The sequence below is a fragment of the Podarcis muralis genome, chromosome 10 (genome assembly GCF_964188315.1).
Source record: "Podarcis muralis chromosome 10, rPodMur119.hap1.1, whole genome shotgun sequence".
In the NCBI taxonomy this organism is placed as follows: domain Eukaryota; kingdom Metazoa; phylum Chordata; class Lepidosauria; order Squamata; family Lacertidae; genus Podarcis; species Podarcis muralis.
Genome location: NC_135664.1, coordinates 74,445,749 through 74,466,637, shown reverse-complemented (window position 1 = coordinate 74,466,637; position 20,889 = coordinate 74,445,749). Strand labels below are relative to the sequence as shown.

Below are 20,889 nucleotides of genomic sequence, written 5' to 3'. Positions count from 1 at the left end.
GTACAGAGTGCAGGGGCTCATCCCAGCCAGGAATGAGGAATCGGGGAGCAAAGCAGGGCTGGTAAGATCTGTGGCTTGGGGAGAGTCCCAAGGGTCAGGAACGGAGGCTTTGAGGGCCACATTCAGCTTCAGGGTCTGAGGCTCCCCACCCCTGAGCTAAGCCCCTGCCTGGTCTTTTTCCTTCTTGCTTTCCTGACCCCCCTCCAGCTTCCCTCACCCAAGCACCACCCAGAGCCTCTCCTTGCAGACACCCCTCTTCTCACCTCCGCTATCCGGGTCGTGGAAGTTGGGGTCCAGTCCCTTCTCCAGCAGCCGGCTGACCTTCTCCACATTCAGCGTCTGCACATATTCCATGAACTTCTTCAAATTCGCCTGCGGTCAGAAAACCCCAGAAGAAAGACGTGTTAACGCTGATTTAGAACATTTATAGACTCGCTAAACACTTCTTGCTTTGGGTTTGTTTTTGTTATGTATTTTGTGTTCTCATTTTGTTATGTCATCAACAGCCCTGTGACCTGATTCTTTAACATCAGCTTCGTTGGGCTGGTCATGTTGTGCGGATGCCTGATGATCGTCTTCCAAAGCAACTACTCTATTCCGAACTTAAAAATGGAAAGCATAACGCTGGCGGTCAACAAAAGAGGTTTAAAGACTCTCTCAAGGCAAATATTTTAAAAATGTAGTATAAACACCAACAATTGGGAAACACTGGCCTGCGAGCGCTCCAGTTGGAGAACAGCCTTGACCAAAGGTGTCGTGGGCTTTGAAGACACTTGAACTCAGGACGCAAGGGAGACACGTGCCAAGAGGAAGGCACGCTTGGCAAACCCTCACCGGGATCAACTCCCACCAATGTCCCCACTGTGGAAGGATGTGTGATCCAGAACTGGCCTCCACAGTCACTTATGGACTCATTGTTAAAACCGTGTTTATGGAAGACAATCTTACTCGGCTATGAGGGATTGCCAAAGAAGAAGGAAGGAGGAGGAGGAGGAAGAGGAGAAGAAGAAAGGTCTTCATAAGAAGGCTGGTATAATAATAGATACATTAGCAGCTTGAAATCTAACAATGCTATTTCCTGCCCCTCATTGCATTTCAAGTCACGTTTCATGGAATCACTGAATTGTAGAGTTGGAAGGGACCCTGTGGGTCATCTAGTCCAACCCGCTGCAATACAGGAATCACAGCTAAAGAGTCCCTGACAGATGACCAGGCACTTTGTGCTTAGAATCCTTCGATGAAGGAGAGTCTGCCACCTTCCGAGGGAGTCTGTTCCACTATCAAACAGCTCTTGCCCTCACAGACGTTTTAGCACCTGAGGCAAACCGCAAAATGCTGCCCGCTCCCTGCTAGGGAAGGAGGGGTGAGTGAAAATCAAGAACGAGGGGGAAATGAAGAGCTACATTGCGATCTGCTGCTCCTGTGGATTCTGCCGCCCGAGGCAGCCGTCTCGCCTTGCCTCATGGGTGGGCCGGCCCTGGGAGCAGCTTTCTCAAATGTACACACCTCAGCTTAATGTGGCTGATGTTTTCAAATTGGATGGAAGCTGCTTTAAGAGGAAACAAGCCAAGAAGCATTTCTCATGATACTACAGGGCAGATACGGATTGTGGCAATTTCCATGTGCACATGGTTCCAAACACCTGTGGTGGGAGCACACTGGAGCCAGTGTATAATTGCACACAGCCTTAAAGCGCATAGGTGAGGGTCCTCACATACCAGTTTTGCATGCAGAAAAATATGGCTTGTTGGCAAGATGCTGCCTCCCACAACCGCTGTGGGATTTGATCCAGGAGAGGCAGTCAAGTACAACATTCCTTGTAATGCTAGAGAAGACATGCAAGGGGATGTTTGGTCCAGTCAATCAAAACCTCCTGTTCCTCCTGGCTGGAGCATCCTTCCTTTTGCATGTGATAGAAGGTGGGCGTGACCTCACCTGTCCAGGTAACAAAAGGACAAGTCACGCAGCACACCTCCCTCTTTTTGATTTCCTTCTTCGTTTGAACAGCTTTTCAGCTAGGACTCCTCTGCTAGCGTTCAGCTAGCAGAAGCACTGGGATTATTCCCCCATATGGGGTAGATCCACAAGTACATATTTGTAACTAAGTCTACCTTCAGGAATCCAACTCTGAACTGATGTGAGTAAACTTCTTTTATCATCTTTAAATATGATTGTCACGTCTTTATTCTTTTAAGAGGGATTCAAGGGAACTTACCAGGAACATACAATTCAATCTGAGACAGATTGAGAGGCTCACACGAGCCTGCAACTAGCTATCTGCTGTGCATGTAAAAAACGGGGAGAGGATGTAACTCTGCTCCATAAAGGAACTTGCTAGCACAAGTTAGGAAGGATATTAATAAACAATATATCCTCTCCTGCAACCCTGAACATTCTCACAACCACTGGGTGATTGATGGCCCTCACACATCTCCCTGTACTTCCAGTGAATTTGTACCATACGCCAGAAGAACCGTCCTCATTCTTCTGTCATTGCGGACATTCGCTGTACAACTAAACAACCAAGACTGGCAATCTGTTTCCGGCCTCTTGCATCTCAGCAACAGCTTCTCTGGGGGGACCACAGGACACCTGCGGATCTGCCGGAAGACGTCGCGGGGGCTGCCTCCTTTTATTTATATCCCTTGTTCGCATGGCGCTGCAGCTAGAACCGCCACTCTTAGGCGGCGCAATCTCCCCCTGGGCTGCCTCTCGAATCGAAAGCACTCAGACAGACAAGATCAGACCCCTCAAGGCCACCTCTCCATCGGGGGCCAGCCGGCGGGAGTCGCTCTTGACCATGTTTTGCTTGCCAGCGGCACCTTCTGCCTTCAGGCTCCCGCGCAGATTTCACCGTTACACCTCTCCCCAGGAGAACATGGGCAGATGGAGGGCTTTGCTCATGTATTTAGCTTGCCGTGCCCTGCCCACCACCCCAATTAGACAGCTTGGCATGTGGATAACTTCATTTAAGTTACTTTGAGACGGCTGCTGGAAGGTGGCTGAGCGAAGGTGTGTGTACTGGTTCTGGGGGCTAACTGAGAGGCGGGTCCGAGTCCAGTCTGAGGTCGATGGTGCAGTATGGAGGCTGTAGCTGGGTCCAAGGCAGGGAGTCGGGTAGGGTCAGGACCTCTGGCAGAAGAGCGGGACAGGGTGCAGGCAGGAACTGGCTACCAACAACGTTGCTCCCGCAACTTGGGACTGGGGCTGGCCGGCTTTTATCTGCCCCGAGGCATAGGGTGGCCCCGGTCCACAGGTGACTTGCCTCTCCTGTCCTGAAGGCCAGCGCTCCTCCTGCAGGAACTTAGTTCCCTCCGCCTCTCTGCCCTGAGCCTCTGCAGCTCAGGAGAGGCTGGTGGGTTACTGGACCCAGAGGCAACCTCACATTCCCCTGACGGGGCTGAGAGTGGAGCACCTGCAGGCAATGGGTCCTCCATCACCTCAGGGGCCAGAGCAGACTCAACTGGTGCCTGCACCTGAGGATCCAGCACAGGTGAGGACCCTTCAGGCTCAGGCCCCAGCCTCGGCTCAGCTAGTTCTGGAGGCGGGGACTCCTGTGCAGGCTGGGATTCCTCAGGTTCAACCTCTGAGTCCAAATCCCAGGCCATCACAGTGTGTGTTCCTTGCTCCCTGGACAGCAACGAACAGCTCTCAGGGTTGATGGAACACAGCTTTTCAAAATCTCCCCCCCACCACTTTGGTTTTCTAGAATTGCGCTTTCTTCACCTTGCAAGGCCAACTACACTGTGGGCATCTTCCTTCAGAGCCTCTGGGCAAGGCTCCGAGATTATCCTGTGAAAACACAGCTCTAACATGCCACCGCAGATGTTTTATTTTGGAACGTGGGCATCACAAGCCGCACATGAACCATTGCGTTCTGCCTTGGTCAGGGCCTCACATGGAGTCCTGTGTCCAATTCTGGGCACCACAATTTAAGAAGGATGTAGACAAGCTGGAACGTGAGCAGAGGAGGGCGTCTGAGATGATCAAGGGCCTGGAAACCAAGCCTTATGAGGAATGGTTGAGGGATTAGGGTATGTTTAGCCTGGATAAGAGGAGACTGAAAGAAGATATTATAGCCCTCTGCAAATATCTCAAGGGCTGTCACATGGAAGAGGGAACAAACTTGTTTTCTCCTACGGGTCCGCCTCTCCTGGTGTGCCCTGTGGAGGATCTTAAGGTCCACAAATGACAACATTTTGGAGGTCTCAACTAGGGCCAGGGCCTTTTCAGTACTGGCCCCGACTTGGTGGAACACTCTGTCACAAGAGACTAAGGCCCTGCGGGACTTGACATCTTTCCGCAGGGCCTGCAAGACAGAGCTTTTCCGCCTGGCCTTTGGTCTGGACTCAGTCTGACCCTTATGTTTCCTTCCCCTTATGGTCTTGATTTATCAGCTACTTTAAAATGAGGCTGCATTTTAAATTGCATTTTAACCTGTATTTTAAATTGTCCCCCCCCCCTCTCTTTTTCCCCTATTATGTTTTTACTGTGATTTTATTGGTGTTAGCTGCCCTGAGCCCGGCTCTGGCCAGGGAGGGCAGGGTACCAATAAAATTTTTATTTTTATTTTTATTTTTATTACTGCTCCTGAAACTAGTTCCTGAACCAATGGCTTCAAGTTACAAGTAGATTCCAATTAAACACCAAAACTTTCTGACAGCAAGAGCTGTTCAGCAGTGGAAAGGACTCCATTGGAAAGTGGTGGGTTCTCCTTCTTTGCAGGTTTTAAAGCAGAAGTTGAATGGCCACCTGTCAGGAATGCTGTGGCTGAGACTCCTGCATTTCAGGGGGTTGGACTAGATGTCCCCGGGGGTTCCTTCGAACTCTGCAGTGCTATGATTCTGTAGCGGAAAGGCTTGGGAGGGCTGGCCCGTGCTCTGATTCTAGAATTGCAATCCGTTCCAGCTGTTCTTGAGGCTCAGCAGGCGCTCAGACAGAGGCGAGCAGCCCTCCTGCGCAGCTCCAGAGCTTTGGCCCCCGTCCCATGTACCCTGCTGCCTGCTTTGCAAGGGACTCCCTGCTGCTGGCTCCTCCTCTGATCTCCAGCCAAGGGAAAGGCGAAACCACGAGGAGAAAGCTCAGGGCAGCGTCCAAAGCCCAGCGGAAGCCTGAGCTGTTCTGCAAAGAGCGTCTTGGAAATCTCTCTGGGGGCAGACAAAGGAAGGGACAGGGGAGCCATCTCTGCAAAGGCAGGGGCAGCCAGACAGGTACAGAAAGAAAGAAAGAAAGAAAGAAAGAAAGAAAGAAAGAAAGAAAGAAAGGAAGGAAGGAAGGAAGGAAGGAAGGAAGGAAGGAAGGAAGGAAGGAAGGAAGGAAAGAAAGAAAGAAAGAAAGAAAGAAAGAAAGAAAGAAAGTGCAGCACAGAGTGAAACTATGGAACTCCCTGCCACAGGAGGCAGTGATGGCTACCAACTTGGACAGCTTTAAAAGTTACAGGTAGGTAGCCGTGTTGGTCTGCTGTAGTTGAAATAAAATTTAAAAATTCCTTCCAGTAGCACCTTCTTGTTTAGTCGTTCAGTCATGCCCGACTCTTCGTGACCCCCTGGACCAGAGCACGCCAGGCACTCCTGTCTTCCACTGCCTCCCGCAGTTTGGTCAACCTCATGCTGGTAGCTTCAAGCATGAGTTTGACCAAACTGCGGGAGGTAGCAGCTTAGAGACCAACTAAGTTTGTTATTGGTATCTGAAGACGTGTGCATGCACACAAAAGCTCATACCAATAACAAACTTAGTTGCTACTGGAAGGAATTTCTTTTATTTAGCTTTAAAAGTGGATTCCAAAATATATATATATATTAATGGTTCAATCCCTGGAAAAGACCCTGATGTTGGGAAAGATGGAGGGCACAAGGAGAAGGGGACAACAGAGGACAAGATGGTTGGACAGTGTTCTTGAAGCTACCAGGATGTGTTTGACCAAACTGTGGGAGGCAGTGGAAGACAGGAGTGCCTGGCGTGCTCTGGTCCAGGGGGTCATCAAGAGCTGGACACGACTGAATGACTCAGCAATAACAACAACAATGTGTCAATACAAATGGAAGTTATTAATATTGCAGTTGTTGTATAAGGGATTGCTATTTTGACCGGAGTGTAATTGAAATTAATAAGATCTTGAAAATGCAGAAATAAAGTACAGTGGACCTCTGGATACGAACGGGGTCTGTTCCGGAGCCCCGTTCACATCCTGATGTAAACGCAACCTGCGTCTGCGCATGCGCGGGTTCACGATTCGTCGTTTCTGCGCATGCGCGTGATGTCATTTTGACCGTCTGTGCATGCGCGAGCAGCAAAACCTGGAAGTAACACGTTCCATTACTTCCGGGTTGCCGTGGAGCACAACCCGAAAGCGCTCAACCTGAAGCAACTTCAACCCAAGTTATGACTGCAAACCATCAAACCATCAATTCTAGCACGCGGGAGCCCCCACCTAAATTATATAATTTGGTATCTGAATGATTGGTATTAGTAATTTTATTATGATTTGGCATTGTTATAATGAGGCTATTATTGGACTGTAATCGAAAGCTAACAAGAATTATTATCAATCAATCAATAGACTTTATTTGCGTAGCCACAGGCCATAGCATCAAAGGACGAACACCGAGAAAAATACATTACAAATATAGTTACCATAAAATCTTATGACCTATTAAAACCCTAGGTAGAAGCTGGATTATCATTCATCAATGACCCTCTGTCCCATGGGCGGCGCCCTTTTCTCTGATAGATTGTTCCAGGTCGATTAAGTAAATAGACCAGCCAAATTGAAAGATTATAAATATAACCTCGGAGGGATGGTCAGGACAGGGAGAAAGATAATAATAACCAGATGCAGATAAATTAATCATTCAATCAATAAAAATGAAAAAGATCCTGAAGGAAAGGGCTACTGAGGGCTACTCGCCACTTTGGCTATGCTGTGGCCCAAGCAGCCATGCTTCTGAATAACAGTTGTTGGAAACCACAGGAAGAGAGAGGGCTCCTGTTTGTGAATCCTGCCTGCTTGCTGGTTTCCAACAACAACAACAACAATTTATTATTTATACCCCACCCATCTGGCTGGGTTTCCCCAGCCACTCTGGGCGGCTTCCAACATAATATTAAAATACAATAATCTATTAAACATTAAAAGCTTCCCTAAACAGGGCTGCCTTCAGATGTCTTCTAAAAGTCTGGTGGTTGTTTTCCTTTTTGACATCTGGTGGGAGGGCATTCCACATGGCGGGCGCCACCACCAAGAAGGCCCTCTGGCTGGTTCCCTGTAACCTCACTTCTCGCAGTGAGGGAACCACCAGAAGGCCCTCGGCGCTGGACCTCAGTGTCCGGGCAGAACGATGGGGGTGGAGGCTCTCCTTCAGTTCTACTGGGCCAAGGCCATTTAGGGCTTTAAAGGTCAGCACCAACACTTTGAATTGTGCTCGGAAACATCCTGGAAGCCAATGTAGGTCTTTCAAGACCGGTGTTATGTGGTCTCGGTGGCCGCTCCCAGTCCCCAGTCTAGCTGCCGCATTCTGGATTAGTTGTAGTTTCCGGGTCACCTTCAAAGGTAGCCCCACATAGAGCGCATTGCAGTAGTCCAAGCGGGAGATAACCAGAGCATGCACCACTCTGGCAAGACAGTCTGCAGGCAGGTAGGGTCTCATCCTGTGTACCAGATGGAGCTGATAAACAGCTGCCCTGGACACAGAATTGACCTGCGCCTCCATGGACAGCTGTGAGTCCAGAATGACTCCCAGGTTACACACCTGGTCCTTCAGGGGCACAGTTACCCCATTCAGAACCAGGGAGTCCTCCACACCTTGACCACAATGAGAAGAGGGCGCTGGACTGGGTGGGCCTCTGGCCTGATCTATCTGGGCGCTGCTTATGGGTGCCGTCCACAAAGGCCCACAGACCGGAAGCCCACCAAAGGCAGAAACCCACCAAAGGCAGTATCACATATGCTATTGTGCTGCAGTGCTTAAGAGTGTCAGATTAGGAGCTGGGAGAGACGAGGGTTCAAAGCCACGCTCAGATTTTAAGGGGCAGTCGCTGCCTCTCAACCTAAACCGCCTTGCAAGGTTGTTGTGAGGAGCAGGGAGAACCACGGACGTTGCCTCGGCCCACTTGAAGGAAAAGGAGGGACAGAAACGGAACAAGAGACAAATAGATGGTAACTTCACAATATGCGCCGTGGTTTTAGGACAATGTCGTTTTGCTTTCCCACATGTGGCGGCCTGCCCCTTGCCCGCTTGCCCACCAGCTCTCAGCCAGAGAGCCCCACCGAGGGAATATCCCAGAAGCTAAACCATGAGCCGACACACTAAAAAGTTATTAATTTATTATTATGCATTTTGCTGAGGAGTTGTGGATTTTCATTAAAGTTGCTGGTGCTGGGGAAAAAATCCCAACTGCTTGTGATACTCTAATGCAGCTCACCACTAATTTTACATATAAATATGCATCTATAATTTATATGCGTTCCAAAGATACGCAATGGATATTTAATTAAATTTCCTTCTTCTCCTAATAATCTTTGTGATTACAGCGTATGCAATTATTTACTAAACCCTGAAGCCTTTTCCTCCCATCTCAGCTCCGGCAACAGAATCTGGCTGCTGCTGCAGAAACCCCCCCTCCCTTACCCTCCAACATTTCTCTGATGAAAATAGGGACCTTCTGCACTACCTCAGGAAGTTTCTCCCATGTCAGATCTCCCGCACCCACAGACATCATATGCACATATACGTCTGTCACCTTAAGCCAGTTACAACCTAGCCTAGCTGACCTTGCAGGATTGTTGTCAAGAACAAATGTGCGAGGGAAGGGGTCATGTATGACACCTTCCACAGGTAAATGGAATACAATAAATTTCTAGCTGTGAGCTGCCTTGAAAAATTGCGAAAATGATCAGGAACATACCAGAGAGTAAATCCTATTGAACTCAGTGGGACTTACTTCTGAGTAAAACTGCTTAGGCTTGCAGGGTAAGACTCCATTTACAATAAAGGAATAAACACTCCACACCTTTTCCCTAAAAACTGCTGGCTACTGAAGCATTGCAAATAACAACAACAACAACAACAACATTTTTTATTTATATCCCGCCCTCCCCAGCCAAAGCCAGGCTAACAACAGTAAAATAATACAGCATTCTAAAATCAATTCATTATAAAATCAGTTCAAATCAAATTGATGGCAACCATTGGGCTAGAGTTCTATGAGGATTTCCTAAGGAGGGGGTCAGGCTGTGCCTTGGCCAAAGGCCTGGTGGAACAGCTCTGTCTTGCAGGCCCTGCAGAAAGATGTCAAGTCCTGCAGGGCCCTAGTCTCTTGTGACAGAGCGTTCCACCAGATTGGGGCCACAGCCAAAAAAGCCCTGGCTCTGGTCGAGGCCAGCCTAACCTCCCTGGGGCCTGGGACCTCCAATATGTTTTTGTTTGAAGACCGTAAGGTCCTCCGTGGGACATACCAGGAGAGGCGGTCCCGTAGGTTAAAGAATTTAAAGTAGATTGCTTACATTTTCCTGCAAAATTATAAGAAGGGCTTTGTATGTCAGAGTCACCATTTCCTTCATTTTGTTACAGAAATGATGGGGGGGGGGGCACACACCCAGGGAGTGACCAAAGGGACAACAATAGACATCTGCAGAGACAGTTGAACAGGGGTAGGCAACCTAAGGCCCATGGGCCACAAGCGGCCCACAGGGGCCGTTTAACCAGCCTTTGGTGAGTCCCCCCGCACTGCGCTAAAGCACAGGGACTTGCTTCTGCAGCGCTGGAAATTGGAAATCATGTTTGCGCAGACGCCGGAAATCGGTTCCCAGAGGGATCTCTGCTGGAGTGAACCAGCCCAGTTGAGCAAGTCAGGTGTTCTGAAAGCCCATCTCCAGACCAGTCCTGAGGGCAAGGAGATGTCAAAAGTTGTATTGTTCTTCGGTGATGGGAACTTGAGAGGTGTTGGGAAAGGGGTCTGATAAAGGGACCTAACTTGTGTCACCCTTGTATACCCCTCCCCATTTGTGACATGCTAGTGATGTAGTGATGATGTCTCAATGATGCTGCTCAAAGTGTATTCTGGGGGAAAGAGGGAAGTTTTAAAAGAGGATGTCACCCCCTGTTCAGGGTTCTTACTCTTGTGGGGACCTGTTGCGCAACAATAAAGATTGTGGTCTACTAACCACTGGACGCGGGTGGCGCTGTGGGTAAAAGCCTCAGCGCCTAGGGCTTGCCGATTGAAAGGTTGGCGGTTCGAATCCCCGCGGTGGGGTGCGCTCCCGTTGCTCGGTCCCAGCGCCTGCCAACCTAGCAGTTCGAAAGCACCTCCGGGTGCAAGTAGATAAATAGGGACCGCTTACTAGCGGGAAGGTAAACAGCGTTTCCGTGTGCGGCTCTGGCTCGCCAGAGCAGCGATGTCACGCTGGCCACGTGACCTGGAAGTGTCTCCGGACAGCGCTGGCCCCTGGCCTCTTAAGTGAGATGGGCGCACAACCCCAGAGTCTGTCAAGACTGGCCCATACGGGAAGGGGTACCTTTACCTTTAACCACTGTTTTGCTCCAAATTACTTGGCTGGAGCTTCCTTCTTTTACTGACCGCATGGACCTGCTGGGGACTTGCACCCCGACAAGCTGGGCTGTTGAGTAGGATTTTTTCCCCTTAACAATTTGGTGCAGGGCTTTTATTTTCAGTATCAACGTGACTCCTTTGTCGCACCTCTGCACACACACAACAAAGGCTCCTGATTCCAGAAAGAACAGGTTGGGGAAAACTGCCCTTGAGGTCCACAAAGTCTGGATGCCTCCCCTCCAGGCCCCAGATCTGTGGGAGGGATCACATTGAACCAGCACTGGCTGGACCTGGGAAGAGAAATCCTTCCCTTGGAGTGGATCCCCATGGATCCACTACGGAACTAATGAAGCTTGAGCTTTAGGGTCCCTAATCCCAGAGGGGCCCCAGAAGTGGCTTTAGTCCACATGCTTAAAATTTTGGGGTCTACCAATTGGGAGATCGATTGGGTTAACTTTTTAGGGGACAGGTCCCTGCTACACTTCTGGAAAAAAATGGCCTCTTTGCCTTTAGAGCGGCAACTTTAAGGAGAAAAGTTTGCAGGGATGGTAAGCTAAATTCTTCATGGGAGCAAATTATTATCTGACATAATGCCTCGTTTCAATCATTATTTTAACCACATAATGTGTTTTATCCTGTTCTATGTCATATTTTGTTTTCTTTTTCTGTAATGGCTTTGGTGTCACAAGTAAAGAATATGTGTTTATTCCTTCCTTGTAGTTTTTACTGCAGATAAACATGGCTACTCTTCTGGAACACGCCTGCTGCTTGGCAAGATTCCCCTTTGATTATTTTTAAAGATGTTTTAAATGAGGGAGAAGAGAGAGATGGAGAAGCGTGAAAGCAGGGCAAGAGATGTTTTCCCTCCAATCCCGAATCATGTAATCAGGAACTCTGTTTGCTTGTCGCACGGACACACACACACACACACATCCCTTCGCACCAATCAATCTCAGGCCGATCAATCTGGCTCTGGGAACGGCTGCTGCTGCCCCTCTGCTCTCCCGTCAGCCGTGGACATGAGGGCGATCTGTCAATAATACACTACATCTCTGCCTGGGGAGCTGACTCTCAGTTGCCACCGCTCTGGCCCTGTACACTTAGCAGAACCCGAGAATCCCTGACAATTGGGATGGCTTTCCCTTCCCTACGGCCCCCAGCTGGCATGCAAGGATGGAGGGGAAGGGAGAGGCAGCCTCGAACTCTTGAGACTCCTCTGTATTAAAAAAAAATTCATAACAAACCAAAGGCAGCAGCACTGAAAATTCAGAGGGCAGACAAGCTTCGTCTGCAAAGCAGCAGCAGGCTGGTTTGACGGAAAGGGTGCAATCCACAGAACCATGTGGCTGGGGTGTGTGTCTGTGTGTGGGGGGAGGGAGAAGGGCAATTGAGGACGGGTGTGGCCTGGGGAGACTTCTGAGGGCCAAGTAGAGAGACCTGGACAGATGCATCTGGCCCCCGCGCCTTGCTGCAGTTGCATCTACCGTAGTCTCAAAGGCTTTTGAACCTTCTAAAGGTAAAGAAGAAGAAGAAGAAGAAGAAGAAGAAGAAGAAGAAGAAGAAGAAGAAGACGACGAAAAGGTAAAGGACTCCTGGATCATTGAGTCCAATCAAAGGCAGCTATGGGATGAGGTGCTCATCTCGCTTTCAGGCTGAGGGAGCCGGTGTTTGCCCACAGACAGCTTTCTGGGTCATGGGGCCAGCATGACTAAACCGCTTCTGGCACAATGGAACACCATGATGGAAACCAGAGTGCAAGGAAACGCCATTTACCTTCCCACTGCAGTGGTACCGATTTATCTACTTCCACTGGCATGCTTTTGAACTGCTAGGTTGGCAGGAGCTGGGACAGAGCAATGGGAGCTCAGCCCATCATGAAGATTTGAACCGCCGACCTTCTGATCAGCAAGCCCAAGAGGCTCAGTGGTTTAAACCACATGTCCCTTCTACCCATGAACCTTCTACCTTCAAGGCACGGACTCCCTGCATCATTTTATATGCTAAGGAGGCTCTAGTTTTCCAGGGTGTGAAATTGGGAAGAGATTTTGCTTCCCACAGTGTAGAACATCCATATGTCCCCAAGAGCCCCAGCCAGAATGGGTCCAGAGCATCTGACAAAGATTGACAAAGGTCCAGAGCATCTGAGATTGAATGTGGTCCAGAGCATCTGACAAAGATTGACAAAAGCAGGTGAGAAAGCCTGTTCCTTCTCACCCCATGTTCATCCCACGTCAAGAAGAGGTGGCAAAGGACTTCAAACCAGCTCCAAAACCTGCCAAGTCCATTGACCAGAAGCAGAAGAGGACAAATGTACCGTGAGCAGTGACCCCTCTTTGAAACAACCTTCAATTCCCTGGAAAACAGAAGCCCTGCTGTTTTAGCTTTAAAACCCTGGAAGCCAATCCAGGAATCCAAGCAAAGTCACTGCAGTTTGGCTTCTGCCTCTTGCGGGAGAAAGTTGGCCCATGCCATGTCCACTCTCTCTGACCAAGGGCCTCTTCCATATTGATTGATGCCCTCAGGGTCACACTCTGACCACAATCCGATCCAGTCCTATGGGGCAAGTGTTAAAATACCAGCCATCCTCGGCTCACTCCTCGCCAACCAGGGAAGGAGCGGAGGGCCAATTCCGTCCTCTGCTTGGCCTGGCAGGGCTCCACCGCTGAAGAGCTGGCTCATGAAATGTTCGGAGTACTAAAACAGCTTCTGGAAATTAATTTGCTTCCTGCTAGAGCCTCTGCAAAAGGGCAGCATGGAAGAAAGGAGTCGTCAGCCTTTGGGGGCACAAGAGCTGCAGGCAGCCAAGGATTCAGGGACTCTGAGATTATTATTATTATTATTATTATTGGCTTGCTTAAAAAATAAAAAACCAACTACAGAAACATTTGCTCAGACAAGTCTGGGAGAAGCATTAGAGCAGAAACCATGCAAGCAAATATAAGTGGGATTCACCAAGAGTCATGGAATCATTGATTTGTAGAATTGGAAGAAACATCAAAGGACATCTAGACCAACCCCCCCCCCCCCTGCAATGCTGGAATCGCAGCTAAAGAATCCTTGGCAGATGGCCATCCAACCTCTGCTTAAAAACCTCCAAGGAAGGAGAGTCCACCACCTCCCGAGGTTGTCTGCTCCACTGTGGAATGGCTTTTACTGTCAGAAAGTTATTCCTACTGCTTAGTCAGAATCTCCTTCCTTGTCATTTGAAACCACTGGCTAAGGAGCCCTCTGGAGCAGCAGAAAACAAGGCTGGCCCACCTTCCATGGGAAAGCTATTTGAAGACTGCTAACACATCACCCCTCAGGGTTGGTCCAGACTTCCGCTTGTGTGGTTTTGCCTTTGCCTTGATGCTTCCCCCCTGAAAACCACTCTTTGGAGCTAAATTGGAACAAATGGCAATCTTCGGTGTTCCAGTTCAGTGCTAAACCACTGGTTTTCCTGGGGCTGTGGATGAGCGGGGAGCAGAGCAAGCAATGTAGGTTTTAGCAGAAGTCAAACTGTAACAGAACGGAAACAGCACCGATTGAGGGAGAAAAAGAAACTGTTGCCTCCTTGCATCTTTAAGCAGGATCGAACTGTTAGTGACTAACTAACTTCCGGTTGTCAGGAGTCCCAGTTTGAAGGCAACAGAGGCAAACGTACAAGCGGCTCGTTCCCCAGGGAAGGCAGCCCACTTATTTATTTTTTGCAACTTTGCCCATTTTCAAGGCACTTCGCTCTGATCGTGAGAAAGATGATGCCTCGTAATGAGGATGACCTCTCAGACAGCAGGAAGAAGACCAGGATAGAGATATGACTGCTTAATTGCAAAGCCCGTAAACAGCTTTCATTTAAGGAAAATGTTCAGAGGCTCACGCTGACACCAATTTGGCTCGGCTCTAAGGAGCGCTGATCTGCTGGAGAGATTCCCCCCAAGCGCCGGCGTTTGGAGTGTTGTTTCAAGGGCTGCATCATGCGCCAGCTTTTGCGGCACAGAAATAAACCTGATCTATGCGCTGTTTTCTGCAGGCGTCCCTTATAAAAACACACCCTTTCCCTTTCGGCCTGATGGCATCATACTTGAGCCCCAGCTGGGAGATCATTCCTCCATGAGGGTGGGAAACTTGGCAAGGCTTTCAAAGGCCAGTCTTGGCTTTCCTTGGACGCTTCGGTTACACAATCCCGAAATTATGTCCCACAAACCTGCGAAAGGAGCAGCAGAGAGGAGCCAGGTCTCTGGTCAACAGAGGACCCCCTGGAGAAACCCCCTCCAGATGTTACCTCAACAGAGATCCTGTTTGTGTGCAACATTAGAGCTTTGCCTCTCATGACCTTTGGTGGGTCAAATGCTATTGAAACTGTGTCAGGAGTGAAGGAGGATCTTGGGCCAAAGCAAAAATCTGGAGAGCAGCAGCAAAATAAACAAGGCAGTCGTGCGGAATCCTTTTCTCGTGTTACTCCATATGGCAGCTCCAGATGAGCTGGAATCAAACCGTACATTCCATTCCACTGAAGCTGACAGCAAGCTGCTCGATGAAGTCTCTGAGAGATTTCTGCAGTCTTGCACGGAACAAACGAAGGAGCTGGGAAGAAAAGGAAACCAGCGGACGGACCCAATTACCCTCTCGGCTGTGTCAGCGCTGTCGCCTGTGGGATGATACTTTGCCTTTGGTCGCAGGCCTCGCATAGCATGCTGTTGCACACATTATAGAAGCACACACACACCGCCTGGTATAGTCAATGCAGGGCATATTATTGCCTCTTCTCATGACCTGAACTCCGCTTCCATTTGCAGGGAGAAGAGGTCCTAAGGCAGCCACTTGGAAATGTCAGGGGAGCCCTGGCCTGTCCCCTGAGGGTCCTTGTAAAATGGGAGCTGGCTGTGCCGCTGATATCTCTTGGCATCAGCGAAGGATTCTATGGAGGGGTAACAACAACAACAGCAACAACTTATTATTTATTCCCCGCCCATCTGGTTGGGTTTCCCCAGCCACTCTGGGCGGCTCCCAGCAAAATATTAAAAACACAATAAAACATCAAACATTAAAAATTTCCCTGAACAGGGCTGCCTTCAGGTGTCTTCTAAAAGTCAGATAGATGTTTATTTCCTTGACATCTGATGGGAGGGCGTTCTACAGGGTGGGCACCACTACCGAGAAGGCCCTCTGCCTGGTTCCCTGTAACCTCACTTCTCGCAGGGAGGGAACCGCCAGAAGGCCCTCTGAGCTGGATCTCAAAGACTGGGCTGAATGATGGGGGTGGAGACTCTCCTTCAGGTCTACTGGGCCGAGGCCATTTAGGGATTTAAAGGTCAGCGCCAACACTTTGAATTGTGCTCGGAAACATACTGGGAGCCAATGTAGGTCTTTCAGGACCGGTGTTATATGGTCTCTGTGGCCACTCCCAGTCCCCAGTCTAGCTGCCGCATTCTGGATTAATTGCAGTTTCCAGGCCACCTTCAAAGGTAGCCCCACATAGAGCACATTGCAGTAGTCCAAGCGAGATAACTAGAACATGCACCACTCTGGCAAGACAGTCTGCGGGCAGGGAGGGTCTCATCCTGCATACCAGATGGAGCTGATAAACAGCTGCCCAGGACACAAAATGGACCTGCATCTCGATTGGACAGCTGTGAGTTCAGAATGACTCCCAGGCTGCACACCTGGTCCTTCAGGGGCACACTTACCCCACTCAGGACCAGGGAGTCCCCCACACCAGCCCGACCCCTGTCCCTCCAAAACAGTACTTCTATCTTGTCAGGATTCAGCCTCAATCCATCCAGCATCCATCCTCTAACCACCTCCAGGCACTCACACAGGACCTTCACCGCCTTCACTGGTTCTGATTTAAAAGAGATGTAGAACTGGGTAGGGAGCCATTCTGTAGACATTCTGTAAAAGGTAAAGGTAAAGGACGCCGTTTACCTTCCCGCTGGAGCGGTACCTATTTATCTACTTGAACTTTGACGTGCTTTCGAATTGCTAGGTTGGCAGGAGCAGGGACCGAGCAACGGGAGCTCACCCTGTCGTGGGGATTCGAACGGCCTACCTTCTGATCGGCAAGCCCTGGGCTCTGTGCTTTAGACCACAGCACCACCTGTGACATTCTGTAGCCACTCCCATTTCCTCCAACTGCTCTCTTCCTCCACCACGGTCCAATTCTGTTCACACCAGAATAATGCGTAGTGGCCCCCCTGCTTTGGAACACCCTCCCCAAAGAGACTCCTCTAGCTGGCTTTTAGTTTCAGCAGCAAATGAGAGTGCTTCTACATGCAAGGCGGTTTCCTTGGCTCCCGTTCTCCAGTCCGTGTTTTCAGGGATGCCACTGGGAAGTGGGTTTTAGACGTTTCATTTGAGTGGCGTGTGCTTTTTATGCCATGATTGCTAGCCTCTATTGTTCATCGTTTTGCATATTTCATGTGCAATGCTTCATGTATTTTCCTTTAACCAGAGAGAGAGACTTATGAATTTATAAACTCAGGAAACAAACATGCAGGTTTCATGGGGGTTCATGGAAGTGTAACCAATGGGATTCTGTCCTGCATGACTAACTTAGACAACCTCCAGCTTCTCCGCCCAACTTGGTCTAAATAAAGCCAAGGGATGAGAACCTGTTGCCACCTGTATGGGGTCTTCCTGATGCACACGGTTTAAGGATCAAATGCCTGAGTTAACTGGATAGCAGTGAGAAACACCAGGGCTATGTCACAGGGAGCGTTAGAAATCAAAATATTTTTGGTCTTTATGGTCCAGCTCTCACTTCCATACATCACTACTGGGAAAACCATAGCTTTAACTATACAGACCTTTGGTGGCAAGGTGATGTCTCTGCTTTTTAGGATGCTGTCTAGGCTTGTCATTGCTTTTCTCCCAAGGAGCAGGCGTCTTTTAATTTCATGAAAGGTGGTGAAAGGTGGAATGAAATGAATGAATGAAATCATTGACTGGACAAGTCTTCAGTTGAGTGCCCATTGACACTTCACTTGACCGCCCACATGCTTGCTTCCAATCAGGATTTTATGGGAAACGTTCCTGCCTTCCCATAAAATCCTATCATCACAACCCTCTGAAGGCAGAGCTGGTTCATCAGGGCTGCGTTGCCGCTAAGAGTTTGCATCCCACCTTCCTGCCTCTTGCTTTTAAAAAAAGTTTCTTTCCTTTCCTTACCTGGCTTTGCCTGATGTTTTGTATTTCATGGTTTTCCCAGTTTCATGAGTGCCCCCTCCTCCAACCGCTGCATCCCTGCCTTTTTGTCTTTATTTCTCTCCTCTCCCTCTCAATCTTATATTTCACTTACAGCGTTTGACACGTTAGTGGCGTTACCTGCCATTATTTTGCAATCTCCCCTGCACCTTAGTCTCCCTGCAATTCCACTGGCTGTACTGTTGGCGATTTAGTGCCTTGGAACATGTACATGTTTCAGTCCGCCCTGGATTCTGGTTTAACCCTTGCACTGCCTCAACTGACTTCTTAGAAACAGGCCTGCTGGATTAAAAAGGGCCACCTTGCCCATAAGCAGCTGGCCAGGTTCCTCCAGACAGAGAGAGGGGGGGCTGGGGAGGGCACAAGGGCAACCAAGTGTCACCTCCAGTGTTTGCCCTCAGCATCTGATAGTCAGAGGTAGAATCAGAATCATAAAGGGACCCCCAAGGGTCATCTACTCCAACCCCCTGCACTGCAGAAATCTCAGCTAAAGCATCCATGACAGATGGCCACCCAATCTCTGCTTAATAATAATAATAATAAAATTTTATTTATATCCTGCCCTCCCCAGCCAAAGCCGGGCTCAGAGCGGCTAACAACAATAAAAGTAACACAGCATTCTAAAATCAATTCATTCTAAAATCAGTTCAAATCAAATCAATGGCAACCATTGGGCTAGAGTTATGTGAGGACTGCCAAAGGAGGGGGGTCAGGCTGTGCCTTGGCCAAAGGCCTGGTGAAACAGCTCCGTCTTGCAGGCCCTGCGGAAAGATGTCAAGTCCCGCAGGGCCCTGGTCTCTTGGGACAGAGAGTTCCACCAGATCGGGGCCACAGCCGAAAAAGCCCTGGCTCTGGTTGAAGCCAGCCTAACCTCCCTGTGGCCCAGGATCTCCAAGATGTTTTTATTTGAAGACCGTAAGGTCCTCCGTGGGACATACCAGGAGAGGTGGTCCTGTAGGTACGAGGGTCCTAGGCCGTATAAAAAAACCCTTCCCTTTACTAATATTGGCTGTCCTTTTTTTGTGGCGACCGCAATTGCATTCAGTCACGTCAGGAAGAAGCAATGCGAAGGGCTGGTAGTTTGGTACTAGGCAGGCCGAGGAACGCTCACAGTAAAAATGCTCCGGTGAAATACGCAGCGGTAAAGACAAGAAGCCGGCGAGTGGGAGACCCCCAGTGCAGCAGAAACAGGAGCAGAGCCTCCAACAAGGAGGGAAATAGGAAACCTCATCCATGAAGGCTGCCCCTTATTGCTCATTCACAAGCATGGAGGCCTAATAGTTCGTGGACGCTGAAGGCGCCATGCCAGAATTACCGATCGCTCCCATCACAACCTGGGATTTATCTCCGGGCTTCGAGGAAAGAGTTATGAGTGGGTCAGCTGCACACCAGGGAAATGGTCTGTGCTCTGCTGCAGCTCAGCAGGTGAGAAGCAAGGTGAAAGGAGCCTTGCAGTGTCTTTCGTTCCCACAGCTGCAGAAGAGCTTGCTTGGAAACCAGGGTCCCCACCTCAGCCACACATCATCTTGGTTGCCCTCCTTTGCACACCTTCCAGCTTGTCAGCATCCTTCTCAAATTGTAGTGCACAGAACTGGCACTATGACTTCCCTTGATCTGGAATTGATGCAGCCTAGAATAGCATCCGCCTTTTTTGCTGCTGCATCACAGTGTTGGCTCATGTTAAGTTTGTAGTCCACCAAGACCCCTAGATCCTTTTCACATGTACTACTGGCAAGTCAGATGTCCCTCATCCTATATTTCTGCATCTGGTTCTTCCTGCCTAAATGCAGAACCTGACATTCGTCCCTAATGATATCCATTATGTTAGCTTGGGCCCAGTTCTCCAATCTGTTACCGGTCATCTTGAACTCTGATTCTCTCTTCTGTGGGATTAGCTACCCCTCCCAGTTTGGTGCCACCTGCAAATTTGCTCAGCATCCCCTCAATTCCTTCATCCAAGAATGAATATAGCAATTTGTGAAAAGGTGGCATCAACGCCTCAGCGGAGGAGGAAATAACAGCACTGAGTACATGGTGCGGCTTAGGGTGGGGCAGAAGGTGAACAGGCTTTCCAGTGCCCCCTCCTTCTTCCCTGCACAGATAAACTCTATTTTGGGACTCAAAATTCAGACGGACACATTTCGACACAGCTACAAATCATTTGGTGCTTTAAGGGTTAGTAAGCAATTGGCCAGGTTGACTCTTGTGTTCCTGGCCCCCACCCAGGGGTGCTGAGATCCTCAGGGCACCTCTCAGGCCTTCTCTGGGCTCCAGGTAACTGTGGCAGGCTGGCTCAGATCGCATCTCATTTGCACGAAACTGCTTGGCGTCAGCAGACAACTCTGTTAAGTGTGCTTGGAGGGGCTGCTGCCAAAGTCGGGATATGAAGTTAATAGTCAAGAATGTGCTGGTAGAGGAAAGGAGGGGCTGGAATGGGGGGGGGGGAGATGTTGCGGGGGTGTTTGGCTCACAGCTGCCCAGCTGGTGGCCCTTGGCGAAGCAGCCCATTATCCTCCATTAGGAAGGAATTGTAAGGAAAATCAACAGCCTCCAGAAAAGGGCAGGGCGGGGGAATCCAGCTCATTACAAAAAGGAAAGAGGGAGGGGGAGAAATAGAGGAAGGAAGGAAAGAAGGAGTGCATGTAGCAGAGGCTCCTTTTCTCTCCCCCAAACTGCAACAGAAGGGAGGAAATGAGATGTTCTTCTTGCGGGGAACTGACTCCAACTGCCCTTCAGGAATCATCACCAGCTGGCGAGGCAGGAAAGTCCAGGGCAGGGACAGGATCTGTGAGTGCAGAAGGGAAGCCGCAGGTGGGCCGAAGCCCACCACCACCAGTGCAGCCCCTGCCCACAGGTGTCCAAGGACAAGCCCCCCCCCCAATCCAGCCCGCCTGCTGTCACGGAGGAAGCTCGAGGTTAAACAGCAAGCAAGTAGGTGCATCTCATCTGTTTGCCACCACGAGATGTCAGATAATCAATTCCCTGACGCACAATGAAAAAGAAAGGAAAACCCAGAGAGAGAGGGAGAGGGAGAGAGAGAGAGAGGTCTTTAGCTGCCACCCCAGCAGGGAAGTCTCAAAGGAGGAGGAGGAGGAGGGGGAGCCTGTGTCCTGGATGGGAAATCCAGTCTGGCCTCAGGATTGGGGACAGAGCCCCTCG

General features: G+C 49.6%; 1 protein-coding gene across 10 annotated transcripts in view; it reads right to left on the bottom strand.

The window, feature by feature from the left end:
- SHANK3 (SH3 and multiple ankyrin repeat domains 3) overlaps positions 1 to 20,889 on the bottom strand; it is a 431,788-nt gene that overhangs the window by 265,948 nt on the left and 144,951 nt on the right. For all 10 annotated transcript variants that reach the window (XR_013394458.1, XR_013394460.1, XR_013394459.1 and 7 more), the window contains one exon: positions 264 to 372. Coding sequence is in view for 7 of the 10 variants with exons in the window: in XM_077935409.1 (XP_077791535.1) it covers positions 264 to 372 (109 nt within the window). In the remaining 3 variants the exon portion in view is untranslated. The remainder of the gene's footprint in view (positions 1 to 263; positions 373 to 20,889) is intronic.